We start from the raw sequence: 17,678 nt of genomic DNA on the forward strand, positions 1-17,678 counted from the left end.
TCATGAAAAAAGTTTTCTATGCATGACTCTCAGGAGAGCATTTTTCACATCTCTGTTCCTCAGACTATAGATCAGTGGATTCAGCATCGGAATGACGATGGTATAGAATACGGACGCCACCTGTGCCTGGGTCAGGGATGATGTGTTATCAGGCTGCAAATACGTGAAAATCAGGGACCCATAGAAGATAGTGACGCCCATGAGGTGGGAAGCACAGGTGGAAAAGGCCTTCTGTCTGCCTGCTGCAGACTGGATCTTGAGAATGGCCGAGATGATGGCAACGTAAGTGACTGTGATGATGAGCAGAGAGCTAAGAAGGGTGGTCCCAGCTAAGACAAAGATCACCATTTCTGTGCTGAACGCATCTGCACAAGACAGGGCCAAAAGAGCTGTGGTATCACAGAAGAAATGATTGATGCTGGAATCACAGAATGCCAAGCTGCTTATCACACAGACGGATATCAGAGAATTCGTGAAGCCTATTGCATATGGCATGACTCCCAGCCCGTTGCACACTTTCCGGGACATAACCACTGAGTACAATAAGGGATTGCAGATTGCTACGTAGCGGTCATAGGCCATTGATCCCAAAAGAAAACACTCACTACACACCAAACCCACAAAAAAGTACATCTGAACAAAGCAGGCAACAAAAGAGATGGTTTTCTGTTTGGATTGGAAATTTACCAGCGCCTTGGGTGTTACAGTGGAAGAATAAAATATGTCAATAAATGCTAAGTTGCTAAGAAAAAAGTACATAGGTGTGCGAAGATGAGAGTCAATTCTGATTAACATGATCAGCCCAAGGTTCCCCAGAACAGTGAACAGATAAATAAAGAGGAACATTAAGAAAAGACTGACTTGTAGTTCCGGGTGATTTGCAAATCCAGAGAGGATGAAGAGAGTGATCTCAGTGAAATTGTTCCCAGTCATTTTTATCAACTCAGGCCTTTTACCTTACCTGCTGAAAAGCAGAAACAAAAGTCAGAAAAGAATTCAAGCTTAAAGACTTAGTACCCAGAGTTGACCTAGACTCCAATAATGAGAGGGTCAAAGATGGCGGAATGATTTTGGAAGAGATCCTTCCTGGAATATACTACCATCTACTCCAGTCTACCGTTGGGCCCCAAATCATACCTTTTGCAACTTACCTACTGGAATCAATTATATGATGCTCTTAGAGAATATAAAGGCTATTTAGGAAAGAAAGTTCTATAATTTGTGAATTCAGTGATACCTTTCTGTGGCAGTTTTAATTTGTCAACACCTAACAGATACTTTAAAGGGTCATTTTAGGAGCTTAACAAGATCTTATATGAGCACATCTAATCGTTTCTTGTAGTCAATAAAGCTTTGCTAAATTTTTTAAAGAAAACATATATATATATATATATATATATATACATACATATACACACAGATATATAGATATATATACACACACATATATATTCATGTATATATATATATATGAAAAATCCTGCTTACTTTACACGTTAATGATAAAATTCTTTATACCTTTTTTGTCACATACCCTTTCTATTGGTGAGTAAAGAAAGACCAAACATGAGAGTTAATCTATAACATAGCCAAATTGTTTTGTGCATGCGCTCAGCAAACATGTTTGCTCCTAAATAAAGCACATGGTTATCTGTGACATCAGGCAACAGACAATTCATTGCCAAAAACAGTAGTTTCCAAGTCAAAAATAGAAAGGCTAAAAATAGTAAAATAAATGTGATTTACAACCAAGTATTAAAACACAAGGTGATCTTACTAGAAATTAGAGAAGTTATTTGCCTAATTCAGGTGACATAAATATGATGATTAATGCAAGTTTGTTTCAGATGTTTAACACTCCACCCGAGTGATCCAAAGGGACTTGATGTTGTATTAAGGAGCCTTGATCATTTAGTGTCTCCCACCCTCTCGAGGGTGCCTATTCATCACCAATCCATTTAACAAGCATTTAATCAATGAAGGCATTTCTTCTTGCCTTTCATTAGAGGCACTTTAGTTTTCTTCTTGTTTATTTATTTATTTTCAGAGAGAGAGAAATCGAGAAAGCAGGATAGAGGGGCAGAGGGAGAAAGAATCTCAAACATGCTCTGCACTGCCATTGCTGAGCCCGACGCAGGGCTCAACCCCACAAACTGAGATCATGACCTGAGATGAAATCAAGTCAGAAGCTCAACGCCAGAGTCACCCAGGCACCCCTGGAGGCACTTTTCTTAAGGTTTACTGAAAGATGCAGTCATGTAAAAAGAGGCAGAGAAAGGTTTTCAGTGTGAAAAACACGTGCACACATTTTCAGAAAGAAGATAAGATTAGACTTAACCTGAGATTCAGTCATCCAAACGAAGCCTCTTTCGGTCATCTTCCTGTGATTTTGAGGTTTATTATCAGATGACAGGAAGAGAAGACATCATTCAATATTCACCAAATTCACCATTAGTTTGTGACATATATTTCCCTTATTTGCAGTTCTGGATCTCATGAATTGTTAATGCGACAGCTTTCATCTGTTGCTGTGGTTTAGCACAGAGCTCTATTTCCTATATAATGGAACTCTGTTAATATTATGAAGTTGATGAAAAAAATTGCTGGTGTTGAGGAGAGTTCTGGGTAATGTGTCTATTATCTTTCATTGATAGAATGGAAATGACACCCAAGTTAACTACAATAACTATTTATTTTCACGTGCCTTGTTGAGAATTAATATCTACTGCTTTAGCTCAAAGCTAGATTCACATTCAGGATTCGTGTTGTTCTTCATGTATTTCTAATGCAGTCCCAGGACAAAGAATTGTCTTTGGAAATGTAGTGTGTTAACACTCTTCTTATAGCAACATCTCTTCCCAAATCTCAAACTCATATCATAAAGGAATTGATCAATTAGCATCTTTGATCTCTTGAGATTTGCATTTTAATTGTACCCAAAGGCTTATTCTTAATTTGCCTGGGATACATTTCCAATGGAAATGTTCAGAAATACATACCCCTTCCTTTTGTGTATTTCACTTTAAATGGCAATGGATATACTGAAAAATATAATTGATATAGTTTTGAAAGTCATTTTTTATATTATTAGCATATATATAATATATACATAATATATAATATATACACAATACATGTTTATAGAATATAAATCATATATAATAATATATACATACAGAATATAGGAAAAATATATTCTATTCATATATTTTCTATATAAAATCTATTTTATTATAAAATATGTTCTAATCATATATTTTATCTACTCATATAAAATATATTGAGGGGTACCTGGGTGGCTCAGTTGGTTAAGCGGCTGACTTCAGCTCAGGTTATGATCTCATGGTTCGTGAGTTCGAGCCCCACCTTGGGCTCTATGCTGATAGCTCAGAACCTGGAGCCTGCTTTGGATTCTGTCTCCCTCTCTCTCTCTGTCCCTCCCCACTCACACTCTGTCTCTCTTTCTCAAAAAATAAATAAATAAACATTAAAAAATTGGTAAAAAATACATTGAAAAAATATTTTATATATAATAATATATTCATATGGAATATATAGTATGGTATCATGATATATGATGTTATATGATTATATGATATATAATATATAATTCATATGATGTGATAAAATATAATATATAATCATGTTATATATCATGTCACATATATGATATTATAACAGTGCAATATATATGTATATGTAATACAACTATAATATAATGTATATATAATAAATATGTAAATATATGAAGATTTTCTAAAACACTGACCACCATGAAAATATATGAGATACATGATGTTAGAGAATATCAGATCACTGTTGCCTCCGCCTGGGCTTCTCAGACAACCCTCCCAGCAAGGAAAAGTGAGCTTTTCCTATCTACTGATTAAATGGTGTTATTATACATTGAAATTACATTACCGTGATGTCAACAAATCATCTATGTATGTTTTTTAAGGTGTATTCATTTTTTCAGAGACAGAGACAGAGCACAAGCAGGGGAGGGGAGAGAGAGAGGGAGACACAGAACCCAAAGCAGGCTCTAGTCTCTGAGCTGTCAGCACAGAGCCCCTCGCAGGGCTGGAACTCATGGACTGCAAGATCATGACCAGAGCTGAAGTCAGTGCCTAACGGACTGAACCACCCAGGCGCCACTATGTATTTATTTTTAATGCAGGTACTCTGATTTTTTGTTGACTGTGCTCAATGATGCACACATGGAATCACTAAGAAGGAAAATGCCATCTAGGAAAATAGACAAGAAACCTGAAGTAAAAACTCAAACTCTACTCCCAGTTTCAGGAATGGCTGATAGGAACTCAATTCATATCATTATTCCATTTGTTGTTTGTTTACTGTTTTAAAGCCATTTCCTAGGCCACACCCCTAAAACATTTCTGGGTTAGTAGGATCAGACTCACAAAGGTAAATTTTTCAAAATGCGTCAGGTCCGATGATGATTGACAAACATCAGGTTTGAAGGACCTCACAGACTCGTCTAAATTATTTTTCTACTGGAATTGTCATCTCTTTTTGGCTTATCTCTGAAAGGGGGTTAGAGGGCACCTGGGTGGCTGTCCGTTGAGCATCTGATTCTTGATTTCGGCTCAGGTCACGAGCTCATGGTGAGTGGGTTGCAGACTCCACTTGGGATTCTCTTTCCTCCTCTCTCTGCCCCTCCTCTTCTCATGGTCTATCTCTCTCTCTCAAAAAATAAATGAATAAGCTTAAAAAATACACTAAAAAATAAAGGGAGTTAGTATTACAATGATTAAACAAGATAGATTCTGCATTGCAAAGGGGATAAATGCCTCTCTAATCCTATGTTTCACACTAGAGATTTTTAAGAAGGAATAAAATCTACTATATATGTGCTATCACTTACAGATGATCAGTAGACTCAGATATTTATACAAAAGGAACAGAACAACATTTTTTATTTGCCCTGTTATGCATCTTGAAAAAAATAAAACGTTGAAAGTCTTGGATCGTATACCCGAAATCTCAAATTTCTATCCATTCTCTTATTTTTTCGACACCCATCTATTAAGAAGCTATTAAATGACAGATACGGACAGGACTTGTTTTCTTGCACTTTACCACGCATCACCAATATTGCATTTGTTTTTTTTTTTGTTGTTTTGGTTTTTTTTGGTGGGGGGGTTGCCTGCAGATTGAAAGTTTGTGGAGACTCATTGTCAGCAAGACTGTAGGTGTCGTTTTTCAAATATCTTTTACTCACTTTGTGTCTCTTTGTCACATTTTGGTAATTTTTGCAATATTTCAAACTTTTCCTCATTATTATGTTTGAATGGCCGTAATCTCATAATAAAGCTTTAATGCATGAGTACTTGCTTCTTATAAAATGAGCAAAGAAAATGTTTTCTTGAGATGGGATCTACTCCTAGTGAAAAAGCCATCAAGATTGTTGAAACGAAAAAAGACCTAAACTATCACATATGCTTAGTGGATAAAGCGGCGGGAGGCTTTGGGAGAAATGACTCCAATTTTAAGGAAGTCCTACCGTAGGTAAAATGATATTAAAAAGAATCACACGCTACGCAGAAATTGTTTGTTAAAGGAAGAATCAATTGATGTAACAAACTTCATGTCGTCTCATTTTAAGAAATTGCCTCAGCCATCCAACCTTCAGCAACCATCTGGTCAGTCAGCAGCCATCAATACTGAGACAAGACCCTCCAAAAAAATTACAACTCACTGAAAGCTCAGATGATGGTTAACATTTTTAGCAGTAAAGCACGTTTTATTCTCAATAGACTACAGCATAATGCAAACATAACTTTCATAGGCACTGGGAAACCAAAAAATTCATTTGACCCACTTTATTGCAGTGGTCTGGAACTGAATGCACAAGGTCTCTGAGGTGTAAATGAAAAGTTTATTCACTTATTTTTTGAGAGAGAGAGAGAGATAGACCATGAGAAGAGGAGGGGCAGAGAGAGGAGGAAAGAGAATCCCAAGTGGACTCTGGGATGTCCGATAAGAATGATACTGCTGTTGCTTTTCCATTACTTAGAGTTAACTGCCTCTTTTGAGATTCAAAATTTGGCTCATCTCTTTGGTAGTCTGATCTTTGGTGAGCCTAGATGTGTAAGTATACTGGTTGCCAGTACATAACTGGCATAAGGGCTCTGGGTCACTATGGTGCAATCTAGACCACCATGCTGCCATTACTGTTACCTCTGTCTCGTCTCCTGAGATCTGTGACTGTCCCATTTTCTTTCCTTTTCTTTCACGACTGTGATATTTGTCAAGATTACTCATCAAGTATTTTGTACAATATCCCTGCATGTAAGTTTACATGATATTTTTCTAATGATGAAATTGAGGTAATTGATTATGGGGAAAAGTGCCAGAGAGGTGATATGCATGCCTTTTCATCTTCTCCAAGGATACGTGATGTCGCTGAGTGATATTACCAGTGATTTAAACTCGATCATTTACTTAACATAGTGTCTGCCTGCCTTTTTCACTATAAATTTAGGATTTTTCTTTGTAGTTTATGTATACTTGGGGAAGATAATTTAGGGTATGCAAATATTCCATTTATTCTTTTCGGCACCCATCAATATGTTGCCTCTACCTATTATTACTGTGGTGTTTTGTGGCTAATTTCCATGTTCCCATTCTTTCAACTATTTTATTTTATTTCATTTTTTCATTTTTATTTTTTTATGTTATCTTATTTTATTATTTTACTTTATTTTATTTATTTTGGTGAAAAAATTTAGATTTAGATTTAGCCTACTGGACTCAATTTAGATAAACCCAATTTTGTTGTCAACATCCAAAGTGTCATACTTGGGAGCCAGTGGAACACACGCTTTCTTCTTTCCATCCAGCCTAATCAGGGTGTTGACCTTGGCCATGTCAATGTGGTAAAACTTCTTCAAAGCCTGTTGGACCTGGTGCTTGTTGGCCTTGGCATCCACAATGAGCACAGGTGTGTTGTCTTCTATTTTCTTCATGGCTGACTCCATCTATAGTCAGGGGGAACTTAATGATGGCCTAGTGGTCAAGCTTGTTTCTCCTGGGGGTGCTTTTTAGAGAATAACTGGGCTGCCTTCAGTGCCTTGGATCCTGGAAAGGTTCCTGACCTGCAGATCTTCTTTTTTGTGTGACTGTGGACACTTTTCAGTACCGCTTTCTTGGCCTTCAAAGCCTTTGCTTTGGCTGTGGCTTCTTGAGGGGGATGAGCTTCCTTCTTCAGCTTCAGCCATCTGCATGAAAGGGCCTTCAAACATATATATATATATATATATATATATATATATATATATATAATTTTTCTTAATGTTTATTTATTTCTGAGAGAGAGGCAGAATGCAAGCAGGGGAGGGCAGAGAGAGAGAGAGAGGGAGACACAGAATCCAAAGCAGGTACCAGGCTCTAAGCTGTCAGCACAGAGCCCAACTCAGGGCTCGAACCCCCGAACCATGAGATCATGACCTCAGATGAAGTTGGCTCTCAACACACTGAGCCACCCAGGTGCCCGGATATTTTAACTGAAATGATTCTGTAAGAAAGAGTTGTTCTTTCTTCTTTATGTATTTATTTGGTTAGATAGTTGTACGAATATGTACTCAGAATAATTTTCCTTTGGGTTATCCAACACCACCATCATTTCTTTTATTGCTCAAGTAGCTCTGCTAATGGAACCATTACTGAATTAGTCTCTGCGCACTTCGCTCTTTGGTCTTTGGTCATGCTCTTGTCTTTTTGTTTTGTTTTGTTTTGTTTTGTGTTTATTTTTTCACCTCTTAAATCTGGCAGCACAGTATATTCCAGGCTCATCTTCTATTTTCCCAGACTCGGCTCTAGAAACAACTACTTCTCCAAGGATCCTTGCCATCTTTTACGGGACGATGGTATTTGGAAACCTGAATCTGGACCACAGATTCTATTTTTGTGTGTGCACACATGTTTTTCCCTTGAGAATATGTCACACATATTTTCAATGCTTTTAAACGTCCAAGTCTTTGTAATTATAACTTTTCAAAAGAAGACGGTGCTATAGTTGAAAACGTTTAGATTTGGGAGTCATAATTCTGAGTTTGTGTCTTGAAATACCATTTACTGCCTTTATGACCATGTGAAAATTTTGTAATGTCTTTAATCCTCAGCATCCATCATCTGCAAAGTGACAATAGTACAATGGTAGTACCTTCCTCATGGTTTTTGAAAATAAAACTAAATATCATATATATATATATATATAGTGCAAGATGTTATGTTATAATACATATGTTATAATATTGAAGATAGACTAGGTATTCAATTGACATTTGTTTCATGTCTTTAATATAAATGAAATTTGCAATAATCTATTATATCTATACACCCATGTCTATTAAGCTGTTTCTTTCACCATTGGACATTTACATTCATCACGATATCTCTTTTCAAAAACAAAATAATAATTCAGAATGCACATTAATTTGTTTGCTTCAGTTAAATAACCTGAAGCATTACTACTTTCTGTGACCTATCACTGGGAGGCGTTCTAGAGTGGTCTGGAAAATTTTAATTTCCATGAGCTTTGTCCCTGATCATCAGTGTCATAATAACCTTGCCTCCATTAATCGTTTACATCTCCTCAAGCTCCATATATAATAAAGCTCAATAGCTTGATAAATCAGAAGTTATTTTATTAGGTATTTATTTAATTACTATGCATCAAGAAAACTTCCTTATATTTTTGCTTACTATTTATATGCTCACCACTTTACATGTTGAGAATCTGACTCCTATAAATAGCTAATTTTTTTTAAAAAAGTATACTAGATGGAAAAACTTCTAATTTAAAACTTATCTTTATTTACTCCTCAATATCAAACATGCCATTACCACACAGGTAAAAAAGAAAAACACTCTGAAATAATTAACACCCTGATTTATTAAACGAGTCAGTATTGTGTACCTACTATGTGATAATCACTATGCCAGAAATCCTGAAACTATCCCAAAAGTCCTTGAATAAGATGCAGTCTTTTCCTCACAGGATTAAACAGTTCAGAAGAGGAATCAGAAGTGAAAACAAAAGTTCACAATCCACTGTTACAATACAGTGCACAATGATAGAACAATGGAGGAAATAATCTAATTTTCTCAAGGATATTATCAAGGAAAATCTTGGGAAAGATGAGAATTCTTGCTCTTGGCCCTTGAGAATGATTAAAGAGAAGTATAAACAGTTCAGGGAATTTGGACTTCCTACTAAGATAAGAGAACATATGTGACATTAAGGAAAGAATTATGACCAACGTGTGTTTCTGAGATAAGAATAGAAACATACTGAAGGTAAAGTGGCAATGGAAGAAGTCAGAAGGCTATTTCAATAGTTAGGATTCGAGAACATAGGGCCTGAACTGAGACAGCAGTGCTGATGATTAATGAAGAAGAGAAAACTTGTTTTAAGGGTATTTGGGAACCAGAGTCAACAATACTTAATCCAATATGAGAGAACAGAACTGAAATTCAGACAGTCACTAATTACACAATAAGTAATGAGCCCAAATGCATTTATAGTATATAGTTGCATTTTCTTCTCTTCAGTACTTGGCTTTTTCACCAGAACAGATTACAATGGCCGATTCAATTAGAAATTTCTATGATTCTGAAAGAACATGGCACCAAAGAAAAGACCATTTTCAGCTCTTTGAAATTCATAAGTTATAAACTATTTAATATCCATCAGCAGAATTCCTCATTGTTCAAAATGACACTTGGAGGCCAATACACATACCATTAATCTGGACCTTAAAAATGCTCCCTACAAATTCTCACCAAATTGTTGTCCTCTTTGGCTTGAATCTTCTAAGCAATCTTTACTCTCTTGCATCTCGTCTGATCTCAGGATATCATATATTGCAAAGCCTCATTATGTTGAGTTGAAATGTATTTCCACACAGCTTCTAAGAAGTCAGGGTAGCATTAAAGATACATTTCTTTGATTTTCAAATGCATTTAGTTCAAATGTTTTTTTTTTAAATTCTTATAATTGTATTCCTTCAAACCCTGTAAGACATACCTAATCTCTTCTTTTTATGACATTTCTCCAATAATGAATAATGAGGCAATTATAAAGGGTGTCCTCTTTTAATTTTTAATTCATCAGGATGATATGCTTTCCCCTACAAAAGCACTTAAACAAATTGGAACATTGAAATATGTGATAGTCACACCTACATATATTAATTTAGGATTGTTTGACCACTGTGTATTAAAGTAGAACTTAACACTTTAATACCTTAATTTTACCATACAGTGTATCTATTTCTATATAGGCAGGGAAACAGATTTGTAGACATATTTATATATAGATAGATAGATAGATATAGATTAGATATAGATATAGTTACATATTATTATCAGCATTGCACTAACAGAGGCTTTTTTTATTTTTTAAATTTTATTTTATTTTTTTTCAATATATGAAGTTTATTGTCAAATTGGTTTCCATACAACACCCAGTGCTCATCGCAAAAGGTGCTCTCCTCAATACCCATCACCCACCCTCCCGCCATCAACCCTCAGTTTGTTCACAGTTTTTAAGAGTCTCTTATGCTTTGGCTCTCTCCCACTCTAACCTCCTTTTTTTTTTTCCTTCCCCTCCCCCATGGGTTTCTGTTAAGTTTCTCAGGATCCACCTAAGAGTGAAAACATATGGTATCTGTCTTTCTCTGTATGGCTTATTTCACTTAGCATAACACTCTCCAGTTCCATCCACGTTGCTACAAAGGGCCATATTTCATTCTTTCTCATTGCCACGTAGAACTCCATTGTGTATATAAACCACAATTTCTTTATCCATTCATCAGTTGATGGACATTTAGGCTTTTTCCATAATTTGGCTATTAACAGAGGCTTTTAATAACAACAAAATCAAACACATATCTTCAGACTGGTTACACATCTACAGAAATAAACTATATTCAATCACATGCATAAAAGTATACTAAATTACTGGCTTAATTTTAAAAAGCATAAATATATTGCCAGAAACAAGATCATCGCAAAGTGCAGAAGTAGATGAGGCAAACTTCAGGGTGAACTTTGCTTAAGGTAGTTTACTGATTGTTCGAGGAACTATCTTTGTAGATAACTAAGGTCTCACTGGATATGAGAAGTTAATTTTTGTTGTTCTTTTATATGTCAGCCTTAAACTATTAGGAAAATTCACTCTACCAATTTATAACTTTTGTAAGAAATATTTAAATACATCTGGGTTCTTTGTGGTTTCAATGGTATTCTTAAACAGTCCCTCTCTCTGCAACTGTATAATATTTCAGAATACCAATATCCTTTATCCTATCCCTTCCATTTGATTTAATATGTTCCTGTTTATTGACTTTGGTTCAATGACCATATTTTCAAGTCCCTTTTTTTAGTAAAAAGAACAGAGGAAACTTAATGTCCTCATATTGCTTCTCATGAAATCAATCGATAATTTGAGGAAAGAAAAGCACGATCACTCATTGTATCTTCATTAATTTTCAGATTATTGGTTTTGACTTCCTATTTATGAGATTTTATCATGCAGAGCATTTATTATTTATTTCTATAAAGCTATAATAACTCAAATTTTAAATAAATATAATTGTATTGATGAAGGAATTAGGTTGCATACAAGTGTCTTGGAAAGTCATTTAGGATAGTATCAAAATAAAATTTTTTCTATGAATTTTCCAAAGTAATTTATTGAGACGAATCCAATTACGAAAATAAAGATTTATACACAAACTTTTTCATTATGATCTCAATTTCTTTGTAAAACATATAAACTTTAAGCATATGACACCGGGAGATGGATATTTAGTAGGGCCAACATTGAATGAAATTTTAGTCTGTGATTGTGGGAAATCCAGAAAACTGCTTGCCATTGCCTAAAATCTTCCTTCCTAGGTAATAGTTTTACAATTGGAAGTTTGATTTTTTAAGGTTTATTTATTTATTTTTGAGAGAGAGAGTGAACAGGGGAGGGGCAGAGAGAGAGTGAGAGAGGGAGAATCCCAGGCACTGACAGTGTAGAGCCCAGTGCAGGGTCCCAGCTCAGGAACCGCGAGATCATGACCTGAGCCAAAGTCAAGAGTCTGACACTTATCCAACTGAGCCACTCAGGCATCCTTATTGGAAGTTTATTTATAACAACAACAGTGATTAGTTATATTTTGGAAAATGAATAGCTATTATGTTAAAATATATGACAGTGGGATTATTCTGGAAAGAAATATGGGCCATATAGAAGCAGTAAAATAAAATTTGCTTTAACACATTATATTACATATTTACCTAAATTTGACTATTCAGAAATAAGAAAAAAAAAAACTCCGTAAGTTAATAGGTTTTAGCAGGAAAAATTTACTGGAATGAGCTAAATATCATTCCATTTGATAAACATTCTCATAAACTCAAAACCATTGTTAGCTACATACTGCAAAAGTGCCGTTAACCAAAGTTATGCTTGCTTTCTTAGCAGTTGTGGTTTTAACAATGATACCGGACAGTTTCTGATCCATGTCTGAGTAAGCAGAACAATAAACACTATATGCAATGAGGAACACATATAATACCAACAGTCATTTTGTTTAAAAAACTATCAGCATTTTCAAGTGGCTGTACTCTTTTGTGGAAGTTTCCTAAGGGCTGATTTTAAGTGAATCCAATGTACTCTGATATGACAGAATCCCTTTGCATTGCCATTTTGGTACTTCTTTTAAACAACTGGGAGAAATGGAATTGCCATAAAAAAGTCTGTGGAATTATTATTTTTTTTGTCATTTTAACGTTTATTTACTTTTGAGAGAGAGAGACAGAGGCATAAGCGGGGGAGGGGCAGAGAGAGGGAGACCCAGAATCTGAAGCAGGCTCCAGGCTCTGAGGTGTCAGCACAGAGCCTGATGCAGGGCTCAAACTCACAGACTGTGAGATCATGACCTGAGCTGAAGTCGGACACCTAACCGACTGGGCCAGGAGCCCCAGCTGTGGAATTATTTTTTAAGGTAAATATTCAAATTGTAATGGTTCTAGGCAAAAATGGCGTACAAAATGCGTATAGGAACTTCTATTTGTTTATGTAAAATGGGAGAAGGCCTGTGTACAAGTATATGGATATATGTATGCTTGATTTTTTTTTTTAATTAGGGAGAAAGAGAGAGAGAGAAGAGAGGAGGAGAGGGTCTGAGGGAGAGAGAGAATCCTAAGCAGGCTCCACACTCAGCATGGAGGCCCGACACAGGGTTGACTCCCAGGAGCTGTGGTGAAATCAAGAGTGGGACTTTCAATGGACTAAGCCACCCTGGCACCATGTATGCCTGTGTGCTTGGATTCTATGTCTCAAATGTTCATCTTGTCTGAGCTTGGGTGAGCTTTCAACTCCATTGGTCCTTTGTCGTCTCATCTGTAAAACAGGGCAGCTCCTCTAGAGTCGTAAAGAATAAGGAAGTCTCCGGCATTCTTTGCAATGGATTTTAGTGAGTTAGTAGAGATTCAAAATAATAATTTGGGAGGGGCGTCTGGGTGGCTCAGTCGGTTAAGTGCCCAACTTTGGCTCAGGTCATGATCTTATAGCTGGTGAGTTAGAGCCCCACGTCTGGCTCTGCTCTGACAGCTGGGAGCCTGGACCCTGCTTTGGATTCTGTGTCTCTGTCTCTCTCTGCCCCTCCCTGCTCATGCTCTCTCTTTCTCTCTCAATAATAAATTTAAAAAATACATTAAAATTTAAAAAAATAATAATTTGTGAATGTAAGGGATCCAAATTAAATAGTGACATAAACTTATTTTAAACTGGAGACATTTAGGATTCAATAGATGCACAAAGAGGCTCTTGCAGAACTTCCCTTATCTGATTTAAGGCAGGAATTTTGAGAGTGAGGCTGCCTATAACTGCTCTCTCCCAAGGGGGACGGGGGGTTCTGACAAGAAAGAAGACAGAGGAGACCACTTGCCCCTTGATAAACAATATCACAAAATTTATCTCTCATTTTTTCCCTCAAAAGCCATTTTATTCTTCCCATAGAAGTGTTTCCTCTGCTAAATTAAGTATATAAACCCCACCTCTAATTACTGAGCAAGGCACTTTTTTGTGTGTGCATCTTATATACATACGAGGAAACTTTATCTATTCACCTCATAGTCTGTTGCCTGTCAGTTTAGTTCACAGGTCCTCAAACAGTAAACCTAAGAGGACAGTGGAAATGTCTTCCTTACCAGACAGAAAGTATTGCATATGTATATGTTCATATGTGCATAATACATAATACATATATAATATATGTCTGTGTGTTTCCAAAAGCCAATAATGAATATTTACTTTGAAAACACCATTTTGTTTCCTCCAACAAGTCTCACAGGTATTAAACAATGCACCTGCCTATAGAATCAATAAACATTCCTTAAATGTCACTTTTTAAAAATTCATAGTCAGAGAGCAAATATTTTTCTCACAATAATTCTTTTCATTGCTTCGTTGGCCTCTGTGTTTCTCACACTGTATATCAGGAAATTTAGGATTGGCAGCAAAAGGGTGTAAAACATGGACAGGATTTTGGCTCTATCTGGTGCGTAGCTGGAACTGCTTCCCAGATAAGTAAATATCACTGTTCCGTAGAAGAGAGTCACTACTGTTAGGTGAGATACACACGTGGAGAACGCTTTATATCTGCTCCTTGTGGAGGGTGACTTCAGGACAGTGAGCAGGATTCCCACATAGGAACCAACCACCATCAGGAAGGTGGTCACCGATGTCATTCCAGAGAGGACGGTAAGTAAAATCTTGTTGTGTTGGGTGTCCGAACAGGACAGTTGAAAGAGCAGTGGGATGTCACAGAAGTAATGGTTGATGATGTTGGGCCCACAGAAAGACAGGCTGAGCAAGCCTCTCAGGTGGGTGAGTGAGCTGGCAGAACCTAGCAGGTAGCAAGCAGCCACCAAGTGGGTGCAGAACGTGGGGGTCATGAGGCCTTTGTAGTGAAGCGGGCGGCAAATGGCGACATAGCGGTCATAGGCCATGGCCGCCAGCAGGAAACATTCAGTGGTCAGGATCATGCTGACAAAGGAATACTGAAGGAGGCAACCGTGATAGGAGATGACTTTCTGTCCTGCTAGGTAATTCACCAACATTTTAGGAATAAAGACTGACGAATAGCAGAAATCCAAGAAAGCCAGCTGGCAAAGGAAAAAGTATTTGGGGGAATGGAGCTGTGAACTAGCCCAGATTATTGCTATAATCCAAACATTGCCCACCACGGTGACAAAATAAATGGAGAGAAACAGCACAAAAAGGACAGTATTCAGTTCAGGGTTATCGGTCAGCCCAAGGAGGATGAATTCAGTTACCACACTGACATTTCTGTTGGCCATCTGTGTGTCTCCCCAGTGGGGGCCCTGGAGGGAACAAGAGGGCAATGATAACAACCCGAATATATGCATTCAATCTACTAGCATCTTTAGAAAACTGAATGGTCTTAGTTAACAGTCACAGTCCACAGGAAATTCAGTTCTCACAACTGTGAAAAGTCAGCCTGATAAGAGACTTGGGTTGAATCGAAGTCCCATCAGGGACTTTGATGTAAACTGGCATTATGCATCATAAGAACCCTGGAGAAATTAAGCCCCCTTGCAAAGCCTCATGGGAATGTTGGTTTAACAGAAAGTTTAAGACATGGACCCTGGATAACAACATATTCCAGATTCTAGAACATAAGGCAAGGACCCCGTATTGTAAGAAAAACATCCCTTAAAAAAAACAAACAAACAAAACAAAACAAAACAAAAAACCCCTCAATATTAACAGATCAATTTCTGAGACATCTAACAAAATTATTGTCTATGATGTCTTTTTAACTTAGACAAGCAATACATGACACATGTTTCACAATAATATGCATATACTATTATATATATATATATATATGATTAAATTGATAGACGGTCCATAAAAATGGAAAATGAGAAATTAGGGATGTCTAGCATAAAGAATTAAAAAAAATCAAACATCTTCTATCATAACATTACTTTTTGTTAAAACTCCCTTGTTGCAGGAAGTCATTCTTTGCTGTTCCAACAAATAACTTACCATTCTATTTTCTGATTTCCTAGAGCATTTATTATCCAATGGCTTGGATTAGTCCATATCAGATTTTTTTCATAAGATTGAATCAAGAAACTTTTCAATATGTTTTGATCCCTGCAGTCAACAGATTACAAGTCTAATTTCAAGGACCGTGAACATGTTTTTGGTTCATTAGGTCATAGGTTTTTATTGAGAAAAAGATTATTAAATTAATTTTATCTTGGGCTTCATCATATACACCAGAATACATGAAAAATAAGATTATAATAGCAGATATATTATGGACATATTTGATTAAATCTTTTTAAAGGAAAGTTTTCTTTACTGCAGAATTTATAGGAATATATAGTCCACTATTATATCTGGGGAGCTTGGGGAGAAGTAAATATAAAGCATGCTTCACGTTAATTTGACAGCTGAATTTATTTTCACTGAACAGTAATGGATATGGTATTCCACAATCCAGGCTTTGAGAATATTTCCCTGGTGTTGAATAAAAAGTGAGAAAGACATAGGTTTGGATCTCTACCCTTTTCCCAGTGTGACGTAAAGTTATTTAGTAACAATTCAAATGTTGCAAACCTTGGGACGAGATTGCTTTGATCATGTCTACTTTACTGAAATGCCAGACGTGAAAAAAAACGACTAGTTATTTTTTGCCACAAAACCTGTGATTTCACTTCTCAGCCTTAGTTTCTAGCTTTACTACTGGTTTCTGTGAACCTTCCTCAGGAGGTAGTTGAAATAATTAAATAAGAAAATATGTTAAAACTGGCACACTCCCTAAATGTTTGCTGTAGAGTCAAAGTGAAACAAATAGCTAGAACAGAAACTGGACTATTGACACACTGGACAAATGGCTTTTGAAGAAAGTAATTTTTTGGATCTTTGCTTTTTTGTTGTTTGTTTCATTTTGTTTAAATAGCTTTCCTTCCATTGACTTTGCTTTTAATCGAACCAATTTGTTAATATGATGATGAGTTTCTTCTTATCTCACTGATTTCATGTTTGTTTCTTTGATTTTCATTTAATTAGCAGTAATTTTCATCTGGACTGCCTTTCACACCACTTTTCTAATGCTATAAAGCATTGAATCTAAAAATTACCTCTGGTTAAAGGGCCAAAAGTCACCACTCTCTTCCTCAGATCTAACACAATTCAACAGCTTGTAATAATCAAACTTAAAATTTAAAGAATGTCTTTAAATTCCCTTTTGTAATTTACATAGCTATATGTAATTCACATAGCTACACAGCTACCTGAGGAAATAGGGAATTAACCCACTAATTACTTAAGAGAGCCATTTGATGTGGCGATGGTCTCATTTTATCTCCCTTATCTCAATAATTGGAAGGGATTTGAAGCATGTGATTTTTCTTTGTCTTGCATTCATAGCATGTATCAAGAGTTGCTGTTTTTGAAAACCAGAGAGGCATTTATAATTCCTTTGTTAAAACACAGAAATGTAACACCTACCTGGTGTTGAGAGGAAGCTTAGCCCTTTCTTTTAGTTTCCTGACTTGCATTTATATTTGGCTCAGGGTCTTTGGAGAATGGAATCCCCAATGATTCTGTGATACTATGT

At 36.3% G+C, this 17,678-nt stretch overlaps 2 protein-coding genes and 1 pseudogene across 2 annotated transcripts; all 3 read right to left on the reverse strand.

The window, feature by feature from the left end:
* On the reverse strand, positions 1-933 carry OR8I2 (olfactory receptor family 8 subfamily I member 2). Its single transcript, XM_040495912.1, has one exon. It carries the CDS (start codon positions 931-933, stop codon positions 1-3), a length of 933 nt encoding a protein of 310 aa, XP_040351846.1.
* A 5,846-nt stretch (positions 934-6,779) lies between these two features.
* On the reverse strand, positions 6,780-7,873 carry LOC121043937 (60S ribosomal protein L23a-like; annotated as a pseudogene).
* A 6,581-nt stretch (positions 7,874-14,454) lies between these two features.
* LOC121043896 (olfactory receptor 1052-like) lies at positions 14,455-15,490 on the reverse strand (the record flags this gene model as incomplete). The annotated part of the gene is made up of 1 exon (XM_040495882.1): positions 14,455-15,490. A coding segment is annotated over exon 1 (996 nt), but the record flags the coding sequence as incomplete, so codon positions are not given.
* Between the last annotated feature and the right edge of the window lie 2,188 nt (positions 15,491-17,678).

Source organism: Herpailurus yagouaroundi, unplaced genomic scaffold (assembly GCF_014898765.1).
Source record: "Herpailurus yagouaroundi ecotype Mexico unplaced genomic scaffold, PumYag 187, whole genome shotgun sequence".
Classification (NCBI taxonomy): Eukaryota; Metazoa; Chordata; class Mammalia; order Carnivora; family Felidae; genus Herpailurus; species Herpailurus yagouaroundi.

Coding starts and splice junctions, on each gene's coding strand:
- OR8I2 (XM_040495912.1), bottom strand. CDS start 933: ATGACTGGGAACAATTTCACTGAGATCACTCTCTTCATCCTCTCTGGA.